Source organism: Eptesicus fuscus, chromosome 3 (assembly GCF_027574615.1).
Source record: "Eptesicus fuscus isolate TK198812 chromosome 3, DD_ASM_mEF_20220401, whole genome shotgun sequence".
NCBI lineage: Eukaryota > Metazoa > Chordata > Mammalia > Chiroptera > Vespertilionidae > Eptesicus > Eptesicus fuscus.
The window spans coordinates 28,687,851-28,703,091 of NC_072475.1; the positions used below are offsets into that span (position 1 = coordinate 28,687,851).

The window sequence follows — 15,241 nt, forward strand, 5'->3', positions numbered from 1 at the left end:
TAACTAGGAGGCAGGCAAAGAGAAAGCTTCCATTAGTGTGCATCCAGTTCTGTTCAAAAGAGAAACTCATCGATCTTGCCCTAAATACAAGCACCCAGAGGTATAATGTCTTGTAAGATGGAGATAAATTTCCCTTACATTTGTCGGCCTCCCTTTTCTCACATTTTATAATTACCAAGGGAACTACACATTGAATTGTTTAGATTCTCAAAAATCTCAATTCCCCAAAATAATGGTGTGTAGAAAAAAGGAGAAGAGATGCACTGGAACCAAAAAATAACACCCAAGGGTCATTTTTCAGGAATGATGTTTCTTGTGATAGTGTGAGAGTTGGTCTTTCTGGATGAGGTTAAGAAGGTCTAGTCTTCAAATTTCCAAACCCAACCTCCCGTGCTGGATTATGAAACCCACCCAGGGTCTCAGGAGTCCTGCTGATTGCAGCCAGGCAGCCTTGTCTGACAAATTTCTCTATGTAACCATGGATGTGATTAATATGTTTACTCTTGGAGATGGGCTAAAATGGTAAAATTATGGGAAGCAATTTGTATACCAAATTATATACTGTGCATATATTTTAAGCTAGAAAGTCATTCCTAAGATTTTACCCGAGAGAGATAAAGTCATGAGTGTGAATATAGTTATGTACCAAAAAAAAAAAAAAATCGTAATAGCGAAATTCTCATCAAGGCAAATGGATCAGTAAATGGGGATACATACCTACAGTGGGATATGTACTGCCTTTTAAAAAATGATGAACTAGATCTACATTTGGGTACAGGGAAATACATTTCCATCTATTATAAAATAAAGAAGTGGGCTACAGACCACATTTATGCAAAATAGTCTACGCACAGAGAGATATTTAGAACCTGATGATATTTAGCTTCTTATTTGAGCTTTGCTGCATTGTTTTAACATCTCACAATAAGCATGGAATGTTTTTCAAAAACAAAACTATTTAACTTATTGTCTGTCACAACTTGATGACACATGAATGTCTAGCCTGGCCTTAAGTGTGTCCTCGGTGCAAAACAAACTGAAACATTACCTATTTTACAGAAACACATAGCCCCCATCATTAGGATGAGAGCCGCAGTGATAACTCTGAAACTTTATCTATTCCTGTTTATAGCTACAAATATATTTTTAAAGGTTCCTAACATCCTTGGGTATTTTTTTAAGCTTCAGTTAAGAACTCGCTGCAAAGGCAGTTTATTAGAACTACCTCCAGGATACTGAGTTACTTTGATTCTTTTAAAATTGCACATTCCAGGGACTCCCTCATGCTGTCCCAACTTGTCCTGCCGCGAGGTGTGAGGGCAATCTTCGCAGGGTGTGACAAAGCATGCGGCTCTTTGTAAGAGGCTTTGCATGGCTTGCCATCCCTTTCTTAGATTAGGGATGCCAGAATGCCAAAAGTCAGGAAGATAAAGAAAAGTCACAGAAATGTGCCAAGTTGCTTTTACATAGGGATTATGTTAGGTCTCCACTGGAGTCAAATAGAATTAAGTAATACTAACATGTCAGCTGAAATGACAACAGAAGAAAGGTTTTCCATTAATTTCAGACAAATGGGAAGTCCCCAAAAGAGTCTTAAAACCAGAAAACCAAAGATCAAGGGTCAGTGGACTGAAAAAGCCTGGGTTCCTTTTGAACTTGGAATGAGAAATGGCAATAATTTAGCAACTGAGCATCCGAAGGGTGCTCAGAAGAATGTTAGGAGTTGCTGGAAAATACAGAAGTGGAAGACAAGGATCTTTCCCTTATACCAAAAACATAGGAGGAGAGAAAAATGAGAGTTGAGCTAAGTGTTTAACTAGAAAACAACTCCAGGTGTAACCAATGCTCTGAGAGGGGTGAGATCAGCGTGGCCAGGGCTGTCCCTGGAGACTCAGGGAGCTGAGACTACCAAAGTCGACCCCTATAACTGAATGTTTATGAGCAGGAACGGCAATGGCTGAGAATGGACAGGCCAAACAACTTCCGCCCCTCAATGGGTGTTCCTGAAGATAAGCAAGCAAGTGACAAAGCCCAAACCATCTTCTAACTCTTCCTAACATCTGCTTTTACATGATGCCTGGTTAAATAAAGGTGAACGAATATGGAGAAGTTAAGCAAAAGAGGTGTGATAAAGCTTCAACACTCCACCTGAGAGGTATGGGGAGCTTGTAGGGCTGGCTGCCAGGAGGAAGGAACTGAAGGAAGCCATACCCAGGGATGCAGGAGAGATACATGCTGCTACTGTTATGTCTGTGACACACAAGCGCACACGCACACTCACACACACACACACACACACACGCATACATTTTCAAAAGTTAGAAACTGAAGCTTAGACATGGTATGTAATCTGCCCAACATTTGAACTCCGATTTCTCTAACCCAAAGTGTCTCAAAACTTGTGGTCTTCAGGTCCCTTTACACTCTTAAAATTATTGAAGAATTCAAATAACTTTTATTTATATGGAAGAAATAGATAGATAGATAGATGATAGATAGATAGATGATAGATAGATAGATAGATAGATAGATAGATAGATAGATGATAGATAGATAATTTACATTAGAAATTTACTCCGAGAATTTGTTAAAACACAATAATAAGAAGCACACATTCCTTTGGACATCACAGCAATTATATTATCGCTCATCACGTAGCTTCTAGAAAACGCCTCTATACACTAATGAGACAATGAGAGTGAAAAACAAAAAACAAGTTAATATTATGACTAAAATAGTTTGATCTCCCAGATTCCCTGAAAGGATCTGAGTCCCCTGGGGTCTGAGAATTAGTGTTTTAACCCCAAGTTTAAGCAATAATTTTTCCAAGACCAGACTGTTGTATGGCCAGTGAATGACCTTCACCATCTGGCTCTAAGCTCCCTTTACTGTTTCAACGCCAACATCTGCCAAGTGCTCCCCAACTGGCCACGCCAGCATGAACCCCTCCCGGTAAATGCACTGTGAGTGCTCAAGCCGCTTGGCAGGTGCTCGCATTGTGGTTTCCGTCTGGAACTACTTCCTTCTCCTTTTAACGATTCCACTCTGGCTTTCAGGGCTCTGCTGAAATGCCACCCTCCTCAGCCCCAGGCAGAACTGACCACTTTCCATGGGTAGCTCTTACCTCTACTTCATTACACTCAGCTCCACTGTTGCCTTGTGAGTTGGTCATGTGTCTGCTTCCCCATTTTTATTCCACAATCCTGCGTGAGGCCCTACCGAGCAATGAGCACCATGAAGACACCCAGGACCTGCCCTTAAAGACTGGAGTCTCGCCTTAGCTGGTTTGGCTCAGTGGATAGAGCGTCGGCCTGTGGACTGAAGGGTCCTGAGTTCATTCCAGTCAAGGGCACATGCCTGGGTTGAGGACTCGATCCCGAGTAGGGGGCATGCAGGAGGCAGCCAATCAATGATTCTCTCTCATCATTGATGTTTCTATCTCTCACTCTCCCTTCTTCTCTGAAATATATATATATATATATATATAAAGATTAGTTTCCCTCAGTCCTGGCTCCTGGTATTTCTTCAAAACTGTTTTATTTGCTTTGTCTAATTACTCGAAAGTGACAAATATCACTGGTTGATGGGACTGTGGATGATATTGTTTTCTTTTTCTTGACTGCCAATACATTTTCATAATTAAAAAATGGAATACAGCACAAAAGTGTTTCTTTATAGCTTAGAAGCTAATAGAAAGCACTTATGTATGTGGTACACAGCTCTATGTGCTTTATATATGTATCAATGCTTTTAATCATTTATGCTATTAACAGTGAAAATAAAGAGGTGTGCACACTGAATTGTACAGTGATTCAGCCTACATCATATACCACATGTGCATATCCTATCCTTGCCTAAAACTTGCATACATTTGTTATCTTGGCTTTATCTCATGTCCCAAGTAGAAAATTCCAGAACTCCTTTGGGCCCCATTTCCTGAATTCCTCAGGGAATATGGCTCCTCTTATGGCCGGGCAATGCAGGATCTTAGCATCTAAGCACAAGCCTAGCTGTTTAACTTTGCAGATCTCAATTAGCATAATGTTCTCCTGGAAACAAATACATCGCTCAGCGGCCACCGGGGAGCCGAATTAACCGGTTGCCTTCATAAAGTTCAGTAAAACATTTACGGGGGAACATTTCCCCCAGATGGAATTCAAAATGGATTGTTGCGTAAAGGATTTTTATCTCCTAGAATAACCAGGAAACAGAATGTTTGAAGTAGTGACATGACACACTGCTCATTACTAACAAAGAGCTTTCCACCCCCTGCCCAAGATCTGAACTACTGTTGTCTGCCTGACTGCAGAGGCTTCTGCGGAGGGAAGGAAAGAATGGGCTGGAGTTCTTGTTTAAATTGGCTGAAAGCTGGCTACTGGGCTCCTGCTGTGCTGTTACAATAGGGCCTGAAGTGATCATGGCAGTAGATGGGTGCCCGCTTCCTCCCCAGTACCCCCAGGCTTGCCCCTCCCGTCCACTGAGAAGGCTCTGCACCAGGGGAGCCGGCTTGGTCATTGACATGCAGGTAGCACTCCCATGAGCAAAGGCTGCAGAGCGTCATTAAAGTGGTGGGGAGACAAACAGCACTCAAGCTGCATAGCAAGTGGCACCACATTTAACTGAATCATTTTATTATGAATCCATTCCGGGCTGCCACCGCGAGCCTCTGGTGTAAAATATGCCGGCAAAATGGATCTCTGCTAATTACGTTTCATGCATATTTCAGAACTTTCCATGGGGATACAGGAAGATGGTGTTCATAAAAGAAAAATTTTCCAGCCAGGTTTACCTGCATTTGCCACCGGGGACCCAAGCTGGCAGGTAACAAAGGTAAGTTCGAGCACGTGTTTGTGTTAGCTGGAATATTGTCGTTCCTTATAATTCTGTCCGTGCTGCTGGGGTCACTGGCTGAAAATGAAATCATCTTCACATCCACCTGAACACACAGTATTGCCGAAAAGCACGTGCCTAGGAAATCCCTTGCCACGGTTTTGCTTTTTCTCTGTTTGTCCTCCGTGACCTTAGATGGAATTAAGGAAATAGCCTCTGGATACGGAGATAGGTTGGGAGAGTGAAAGGAAAGCATCATTACCTGCCTCAAGCCTGAATGGTAAAGGACACAAGTGACTGGGCTCCTGTGGCTTTTCACCCTCTTGCTGGCTTCCCGTTCCATGGCCAACAGGGCCAGCTGGTGATGACAGGAGATGAAAAGTCGGCCGTGGGCTTCATCAAAGTGGAAGAGGCACCTGAAGTCCTGACTTGGGGGGAAAGAACACGCTATCCTCTGGATGGACAGCTGGTGCTGAATATCCCAGAGTCTCAAAACCTGGATGGAAGGTGATAAAGTCAGACGAAAAAGTCAAGAACAATTCTAATTCTTGGGCCAAATTTTTTTTTTCTGCTTCATCCTTGACCGCAGGCGGTTGTTCTCTCCGGAGTGTTGATCACACTTCTGTCATAGCACATATTGTTCATCACACTTCTGTCATAGCACATATTGTTCTTCCCTTATCCGTCTAAATACTCATTCAGCTGTAACCATCTCCCCTAGGGAAGGGATCGTGTTTTGCCTTGGTCCCTGGAACAGTGCCTGGCATTTAGTAGGTGCTTGTGGTAGGCAGAGATGTCCCTCAGAATGATCCTCAGGGATGTCCCTGTCTTATCCCTGGAAGGTGTGACGATGCTATCTAACACAGGAAAGGGGATTTCGCAGATGTAATAAATCAAGGACATTGAGATGGAGATATTATCCTCTATCCTTGATGATTTGATATTTGAGTCCAATATAATCACCAGGGAGATTCCAATGGTGGAAATGTAATACGGACTCAACCTATTGCTGCTGGCTTTGAAGTTGGGGGAGGGGAGTTCCCAGCCAAGGAAGCTGGAAATGACAATGAAGCATTCTCCCCCAGGGCCTCCAGAAAGGACAGCCCTGCTAACATCTTGATTTTAGCCTAGTGAGACCCATGCTGGAACTCTAACTTACAGAACACAAAATAATTTAGTATTCTTTCAAGCCAACTTTGAGGTGATTTGTCACAGTAGCAATAGAAAACGAATGATCTCTCTCTCTCTCTCCTTCCCTCTCTTCCTACCTTTCCCTCTACTCTCTCTCTCTCTCTCTTAGTTTTAAACGACATTGAAATGTGGGGTTCGGAGTGCAGACTTCTTCTAGTGTGTCCTTGTCTGACAAAAGATGAAGGATAAATTCGTGGACTAACAAACTCCATCTGGGCAGGGGTGTCCCCAAAAGGGACCCCTGGGAAAAAGCCTGCTCTCTTTCTAATGGAAAAAAAAATCTAAATCTAAAATCTAAAATCTGTCTCATGTCTCTTTGTCCCTGGTGTATATATGCTGTAGGTTTTTGTCTGAATCTGACCCTTTCTAATTGGACCCTTCCTCAATCTAGGACCCCTCATTGGTCATTCTGCTACATAGTATCAGTTCCGAAGCTCAAAGCCCACGTGGTGTCCCCACCTCTTTCTCTCCCCTTATCCTGCAACATTCCTCTATCCTCTGTGAAAATGTTTCCCTCTTCTCAATAGCTTGTGACTTTTCTTTAGACTCTGAATATATGTCTTCCTCCCCCCCTTATCCTGTGGCATTTCTCTATCCTCTGTACAAGTAAGATAAGCATTTTTGTGTTTCCAAGCCCCCATATATACATTCCTCTCCCATGGACCCTCTTTATTCCCTAAAACTCCCTGTCCTGTCTCTAAAATTCCTTTCAGGCCCTTTCAATATCAAGTTCAAATAATCCATAAATATTAGACTCTTACTCAAGCACAGTCATAATACAAAGATAATGTGCAGATAGAACAAGACTAACACAGGAAAAAAACAAAAAACAGAAAGAGTAGCTTTGCAGGTACAAGTGTTGCCACTATGAGTTGTGGTGAGAACTAATTCAGGCAAGTGACATAAACTGAGTCCGAATTCAGGCAAGTGACATAAACTGAGTCCAAAGGGGACTAACAGACCAGCTCTAGGGCCAGACTTCTTGGGTTCTGACCTTGGCTCTGTCTCTTACATAGGGTGACCTCCAGCAAGTGTCTTTATCTCTGAGTTTTTGATGTGCCTCCCTCATCTGAGGCTGTGAGGATTGAATGAGAGCCCATGTCAAGCATTTAGCATGACAACCAGCATGGAACGTGTTCAATAATTGTTCTTTTATTATTATACTAGAGGCTCAGTGCATGAAATTTGTGCATGGGGTGTCCCTCAGCCCGGCCTGCGCCCTCTCACAATCTGGGACCCCTCGGGTAGGGTCCCTAGGCCTGGCCGGCAATCAGGGCCTATTGGGGTTTTCCTTTCCCCAACTGCTGGCAGCTGGCCCCGCCCCCGCCACTGCCACTGCTTGCCATCTTTGTGGTGCTGCCCCCCCCCCCCTCCCCTGCCACCAGTCGCCTCTCTCTGCAGGTGACAGGCATGGTGTGTGATCACTTGGCTGGCCCGGGCCTCTCTTGTCAGGGCGATCACTGTGCAGAGGGTGACCTGGGACTTCCTTTGTGGAGCGATCATGGGGCGATGGTGGGGCCCCCAAACCAATTGCATTGCACCCGCCTTGGCTGGCCTGGCGCCAGTGCATGTCATAGTGTGGTCATCCGGAAGGTTGTCTGGATGGTCATTCTGCTGTTTGGTCATTCGGTCAATTTGCATATTATGCTTTTATTATTATAGATTTACTTTATCAATTTTCATTGTGTAGATATTAGAACCTGAAAACGAAAAAGGTTCTTCCAAATAAACCTTTTATCCAATGGGAAAATTACCATCTACTAACCCTTTGCACTGGCTTGCTTTTTTCTCGATTCCTTTATTCTACTTGGGATTTAATTTTTTAAATACCCAGATTTTACAAAGTGTGGCAGTAGAATAAAAAGCTGGAGTTTCTTTTCATACAAACTTATTTATTTGGATTTTTTTATATTTCAAATTGTTGATACATTCAAAGAGTAATTTTAATCTCGACATCCTAGTGCAAAAGGTTAAAAATGGTCTTTGGCCTGACTGGCATGGCTGTGGTTGAGCATCGACCTATGAACCAGGAGGTCACAGTTCGATTCCAGGTCAGAGCACATGCCCAGGTTGTGGGCTTGATCCCCAGTGTGGGGCATGCAGGAGGCAGCCAATCAATTATTATCATCATTGATGTCTCTATCTCTCTACCACTCTCTCTCTGAAATTAATAAAAATATTTTTAAATAAATAAATAAAAATGGTCTCTGTTTAAATAAGTGTTTATTATTCCATAAGGAAGGCAGTCTTGTAGTTCTTAACTTATTTTAAATTGTAAACTTTTGGGGGGAAAAATCTGTTGAAAATAACAGTTGGACCCCTCCCTCTAAACGCATATACCCATGAAAGGACACAACTTTCCATGTAACTTTGGGAGTACATGGATACACACACCTCCCATACAGATCCCAGGAATCCACAGGATAGGAATTTCTGCAGTAATTACCAAATTTGTTCACCAAAGACGTCCGCTTCCAGCTCCCGATTCTAGCCTGTCCTCTTTTCTCCCATCTGCATAAACCTCTTCTTATGCCTCTTACCTGGGTTAAATTACCCCAGTTCCTTCAACCACCATGTTATCAGTTTTTCAGATCCCACTCCACTCTGGCAGCCTCTCTAATCTATTTTCTCACTTTGTCTTTGTCCGACTTTCTCTCCAGGGAAGGATGGTCATCCAGACTCTCTTTACTTTTAAAAACCAAAGTAGGATAGGGCCATGGTATAAAATCCAATGGCACTGACAGACTTATTTTTCCCAGCCCAAGCCTCCCAACCTCAACTCCTCTGAGACAGCCTTCTTTATCTTTCTTGGGGTCTGGTTTTCTTCATGACACCAAATAATGACAGTATGTGTATGTGTGTGCGTGTATAGGTAGAATATACGCATTACTCACATATCTAATGACTCTTTCCTCTGGAAAAAAAAAGGAGTTATTAACATTCCTTTTCTCTCTTTCTCTTCTCATTTCTCTCAATCTAAACATTTTATTCTTTAATCCTATTGGTTATCATAATTTAAAAAATATACTTAGACATTAATTAATGCACTATAAATTTAAAACTACCTCTTGACTCACAGATACATAAGATGATCACCTTAGGATCCTCAAGAATTTGTTTTAAGCAAGGTGCTCAGAATTGAGTCAATATTGCAGGTGACTCTCACCACCCTTGCAGGTTCTCTAAAGCAGCCTATTTTTTCATTAGCTGATTAAACTACTCCATCATGCATTTCACTTACCTTGAGATCCTAATCAAGTAAAACGCTAGATTTTATTCTGATGAACAAATAATCAAATGGAATATCTACCTTTCTATCTTCAAAAATCTGGTATCTTAAGCTAAAAATAGCATTTTTTTTCTAGTCTTGATTCAGAGTTACAATGTGACAATACAATTTGGATCATAATTCAATTATATTGATAATTCCTCCTTGATTTGTTCACATATCCCATGGGACATAGTAGAGGTTCAATAAATACATTATTCAAATTTCTTGAAGGTTGTAGCTCACCTAATAACTATATCTGTATACAGCTCATTGTTGAAAAGATTAGCTAGGACAAGTCCAAGAATATAGCACTCCTATAAAGAAAGAAAAAACAAACTTGCCTCACTTCTACATGGTTGTTCAACTAATTTCAGATCTCATACACTCTACAATGATATTTATGAGGATTTTTCAAATATCTTGCAGAAATAATTATGCTTAAGGTATACAGTAAACCCTCCATCTACCAACACTTATAACAAACTTAAACAGACATAATCAATTCTTAAACATCATTGCCAATTCTTCTTACTCTGAGAATATACAGGGTAGGACAAAAAAAGTAGGTTTATAATTGTTCATATTGAAAATAATACAATAATTAATAAATAATAATACAAAAATGAACTCTTATGTTTCACTTACAGCTGTAAACCTACCTTTGTCCCCCCCTGTATAAATATAAAGTAAGTTGGGTTTTCTTGACAAGGATTTTTTTTTTATTAAAGAACTCATTCTGATTCTTAAACATTACTAAATTATTTTTATTTAAAACATTCTGGAAGCTCTTTAGAAAATGTTTATCCCCAGAAATATAGATTCTACAAGAACCAAGACTTGCAAATAGAGTTTAATATGTCCTAAATATAAATAGAATCGATAAACTATTTTTAGAATGTTAAAACCATAGGATTAGACATATCTAGGTCATTCTCAAACACTCATATTACTTATGATAGTCTTGCCTTCATTGTCCAAAATCATGACTTATTTAGTATGAACCCTGTTCTAAAATATAAAAATTAACTTCATGTCAGAAGAATTATCTGAGGCATAATTGAGTATAGATTAACAATAACTCAACAGTATTAATGGACTGTAGTTCCCCCAGAATCATTTTCTACTGTGTTGTTCAAGTAATTTATATTGGCTTTTAATATTTTATTGACATTTAGTCATGTAAATTAAATAAAAATCTTAAATACATGAGCAATAACCTCTCTAGTCTATGATGGGTTACTTCTTGCTATTAGAGATATTTTTATCAGATTGTGAATATTCATTAGTTTTTCTCAAAATAAATGTTATTGTTTTGATTTCCCTTTATCTGGAGAACTCTGTCAATTAATGATCCTACCAAGACCACCTTGTCTTTAATTCTTTAATTTTTCTCTCTGCTGAGAATCAAAACAACAGCATTGATAAGCTGTCATCAGTGTATACAACAGTGTTCCATTCCAGCATTTTCTTAGAAATCACCTCATGATATGCGACCCCCCCTATAAGTTTTCAACCACACTCAATACCAGTGGTTCTTAATCTTGACATGAGAAATACCCGAGGTGCTTTAGAAATTGCCTATGCTTGTGCCCTTTTCCCAGGCCAATTAAATAATAATCTCTGAGCATGGGGATCAGGCATTAGTATTTCTTTTTTAATTTCCTAAGTATTTCCTTTGTATTATACCTTAACTTCTCTACTTGATTTTCAGGTCAATGCTAATCTCCTTGAATGAGAAACCTTACTCTCAGCCTAATCAGTAATATTATGTGGCTTGGCTTTAAACCAGATAACTGTACTTCCCTTCTCTCTTAATTAGTCTATATCCTTTTAATCATGAAAAATATCTTACAGTAATGAAGTTTTATTAATCCTGTCCTTTGACAAAATGTCACTTAAATATCTAGTTAATATTTGTGAATCTCTTCTTTTACGTTCAAGTTGACTTTTGGCAAAGAATGAGGCCATAACTCAGAAAGGACAATATTTAATGTCAATTTTTATTCCAGATATCATAAGGAAGTTTTCTTTATTCTTATAAATAAAAATAAATAAATTGACAAAGACCTAAGTTTAAAAATTACAATTAAATAATTGTGTGTTTTTTAAATATTTTCCACAAATTTTCATCTAAACTACACTACTTCTAGTTATAGCGTGATAACTAAGAACTTGTGGTGTTTGTCCAGACTTACTAAGTGAAGTCCTGAAAATGCCATATTTGAAGTCTCTCTATTTCATCTCTTTTTCATATTAGGAAGAATAAGTATCTAAGCTTATGCTTTTATATCAAGGTAAAATTTAGCTATTCACATAAGAATGATGACATTTCTTCTACTTTATCTTTTTTCAACTACCTAGCTGTTTAATAATGCAGGATTATGAAAGCAAATATTGTACTACTTATATGCACTAGAACCAAAAACTAATTTATTGAGACTCCAGACACCCAGATCCTAGTTTTAAACTACTCAGGTTTGTCAACTTGGCTACGTGATGTTACCTCTCGCCATTTACCAAACAGTCCCTGCCAGCTCTGAAGTTTTGCCAGTTTAGTCTAGAATGTACTGAAATTGCCCAACCCATTATCTAAAGACTCAAAAATAACAATAATTCTAACAGACTCAAGGAAGTGTGTCAGGAAAACCAGACTAAAGAAACGGACATCAACGTGCTTTTAGTCTCGTTCTGCTGAAGAACCCCTACCTGCTCCCAGCCAGAGATGGGCAGAGTCATCTCTCACATAGGCTTTATGAGACTATATATATAATAAAAGCCTAAGTGACCATTTCGGTACAACAACCAGAATGACTGGTCGCTATGATGCGCACTGACCACCAGAGGCAGGTGCTCAACGCAGGAGCTGCCCCCTGGTGGTTGGTGCGCTCCCACAGGGGGAGCTGCGCTCAGTCAGAAGCCAGGCCCACTGCTGGTGAGCACAGCAGCAGGAGCCTTTCCCACCTCCACAGCAGCTTTAAGGAGCAGCGAGCCGAGCGGTAAGGAGCAGCCAGCAGGTGGGCGGTAAAGAGCGAGAGGGGTCCCGGACTGCGAGAGGGAACAGGCCGGGCTGAGGGACAGCCCCCCCTCAGTGCACGGATTTAATGCACCGGGCCTCTAGTAATAATATAAGAGTGAGGGGAAAGTAGAAGACAGACTCAGATGACTCTATGGAGTCATCAAACATTTACTACTAACTCCTGCCATTCTGCAAGAAATTGTATAAAATGACAATAAAAAGGCGAGAGAGAGTATATATCACTAGGGGATTTTGAGGACAACAGTGCAGCAGCTCAGGTTTCCAGGGGTAATCCACAAAAATGGATAGCCTACTTGCAGATAATGGGATAACAGGAAGTGAGAGCATTGGTTTTCCTGAATGCACCTTTATGTATTAGCAAGTCTGTTTATTTAGAATTTGAGCCTTTGGATAATCCACAAAAGCATAATCAGTGACTAGTTAAAGGCAATTTTTTTTGACATGATATATGCTGGCAAGATGCCTCAACCAACATTTTTATCTTAAAGTCAAATAACAAATCTTCCTTTAAAAATATTTTCACTATTTTTCCAATACTGAAGTCGAACAAAATATTAATCACAAATTAAAATCTTCTCTTGTGCTATTCTTTTTAAATTGTTACCATAACCATTATTCTTCTCTCTTTTTTTGTTCATTCTTTTTAACAAAAATGAGAGAAGACATACAGCTGTAGGACTCAGATTTTTATGATGTGTCTGTTTGTGGATTCTGACGTTGACATTGAAAAACCCAAAATGTTTTCTAACACTATGAATTGTTCTGCAGAAATCGCATTGATTTCCCAGTTCACATTTGGAAATACATCTAACTAATGTCAACATTTCATTTTAGCTGCTTTCCTTTTTTAGAATAAAAGTTCATTGGGGGAATTTTAAGTTTTCAATGAAATTGATTTTCCCATTCTCATTACTCACACAATACTGGGGGCTGGGGTGGGGGTGGGGGACACAAAATTTTTGCTTGTCTTTAAAAAGATTTCTAACTTTGCTTTTCAAAGATCACAGTTCCTCTTTTATTTTACAAAGTAAATGTTAACACTTGAAGTTTCTCTTTTAAGCTACTTAAAATTTATACTAACCACATCTTTGAAGGAAATAAATAAAAAACAGGTAGAACAAAGGAACTCTGGCTCAAGTATGACTGCAGAGTAGGTTTCTGTAGGGGGCCTTCCTGCTTCAAAGAAACACAACTCTGAATAAAACATAACTGCTGCCTTGCTGGGCCTTCAGGGAGTGGGGACAAGCTCCACTGTTCTAAAAGAAGAAAGAGACGAAAAGAAACAAACTCAAGATGGAGACAGTGAACCGTAGGCATAAAGGCAGAGACTACAACCAGGAGCCTAAGCCTTGGACCAGCAGCAAGGTAGGGCACTGAGGCAAGAGACTGTTCAATTAAACTGGATGCTGGAAGAGGAGAATGCAGTAGCCTCAGGATAGAGTTTTCCTCATTTCCACTATCAAAAACAATATAAGTCTCCTCTGGAGCAAAGCATCTTCCATTTAGTTCCTCAGGATGCCCAATAGTTTAGCAACAGCAAAAAACAAAGTCACAATAAAAGATAAGCAGCCCGACCAGTGTTGCTCAGTGGTTGAGCATCGACCCATGAACCAGAAGATCACCAGTTCGATTCCTGGTCAGGGCACATGGCCACTTTGCAGGCTTGATCCCCAGTAGGGAGTGTGCAGGAGGCAGCCAATTGATGATGTTTCTCTCTCTTCGATGTTTCTATCTCTCTATCCCTCTCTCTTTCCTCTCTCTAAAAATCAATAAAAACATTTTTTTTTTTTTTACAAAAGATAACCAAATATAAAAGACTAGAGGCCCAGTGCATGAAAATCGTGCATGGGTGGGGTCCCTAGGCCTGGCTGGTGATCAGGGCCTATCAGGGCCGTCTTGCTCAGTCCCAATCAGGGCCTGCCAGCTGCTGGCTGGGGCCTGCCAACTTGTTCCAGTTGTTTGGTCGTAACAGTTGCTTAGGACAGGGCCTGCTGGACAGGGGGAGGGACAGTGAGAGGTTGGCTGTGGGAGTGCACTGACCATCAATGGGCAGCTCCTGCATTGAGCATCTGCCCCCTGGTGGTCAGTGCGCATCATAATGACTGGTTGACCAGTTGTTCCAGTTGTTTGGTCATAACAGTTGCTTAGGCTTTTATATATATAGATAAGAAGTCACCCTGAAGGAGAATCACCAGAATAGCAATTTTTAGCTTTGAATCACCAAGGACTCCAGACATTGAAATTATCAGATAAGAATGTAAAATAATAATATGAAATTAAAGAGCAAAAAGTCAAAATTCCAAAAATGAACAATGAAAGACTACTTAAAATTGCCAAGCAGGTTTAAAATTATAAAAAACAAACAAACAAACAAAAAAACTATGATAAAAATGAAAAACTCAGTGTATGGGTTATAATGAAAGTGGGCACACCCCCATTAGAAACACCCCTTTTAAAGTTAAGTAAAGGTGATAAGGGTGTTTGCTAAAATATGGAGGGAAAACCTAAACAAAGAAAAGGAAACAAATTTGTGCATAATTTTTTTTTCTGAAAAACAGCTAAAAGAATGAATTAGTGGGTAAATACAGGATGTGCTTTCTCAATATTTTAAAGGTGTCAAAATATCAAATTCAATGAAATTCCAATTCAAATACTAATATAGTTTTTATGGAACATAAATATTGACCCTAAAATTTATTTTAAAGAATAAAATGCCAGACAATAGTTAAAATTGAAAAAAGAAAAACACAAAAAGTAGGAGTTGCCCTACCCAGTATCAAAATGTACAATAAAGCTGTGCCAGTTAAACAGTGGTAAGTTAGTGTAGGAAAAGACATGTAAACTGATGGAACAAATAAAACATCTAGAAACAAATTCATGCATATACAATACTTCAAATGATGAAAATAATA

At 39.9% G+C, this 15,241-nt stretch overlaps 1 protein-coding gene across 1 annotated transcript in view; it reads right to left on the reverse strand.

Moving 5' to 3' along the window:
• The window catches only part of WDR49 (WD repeat domain 49), a 135,554-nt gene that overhangs the window by 73,439 nt on the left and 46,874 nt on the right, over positions 1 to 15,241 (reverse strand). Inside the window, exon 7 of the mRNA XM_008142369.3 lies at positions 5,093 to 5,326. Coding sequence (XP_008140591.2) covers positions 5,093 to 5,326 — 234 coding nt within the window. The remainder of the gene's footprint in view (positions 1 to 5,092; positions 5,327 to 15,241) is intronic.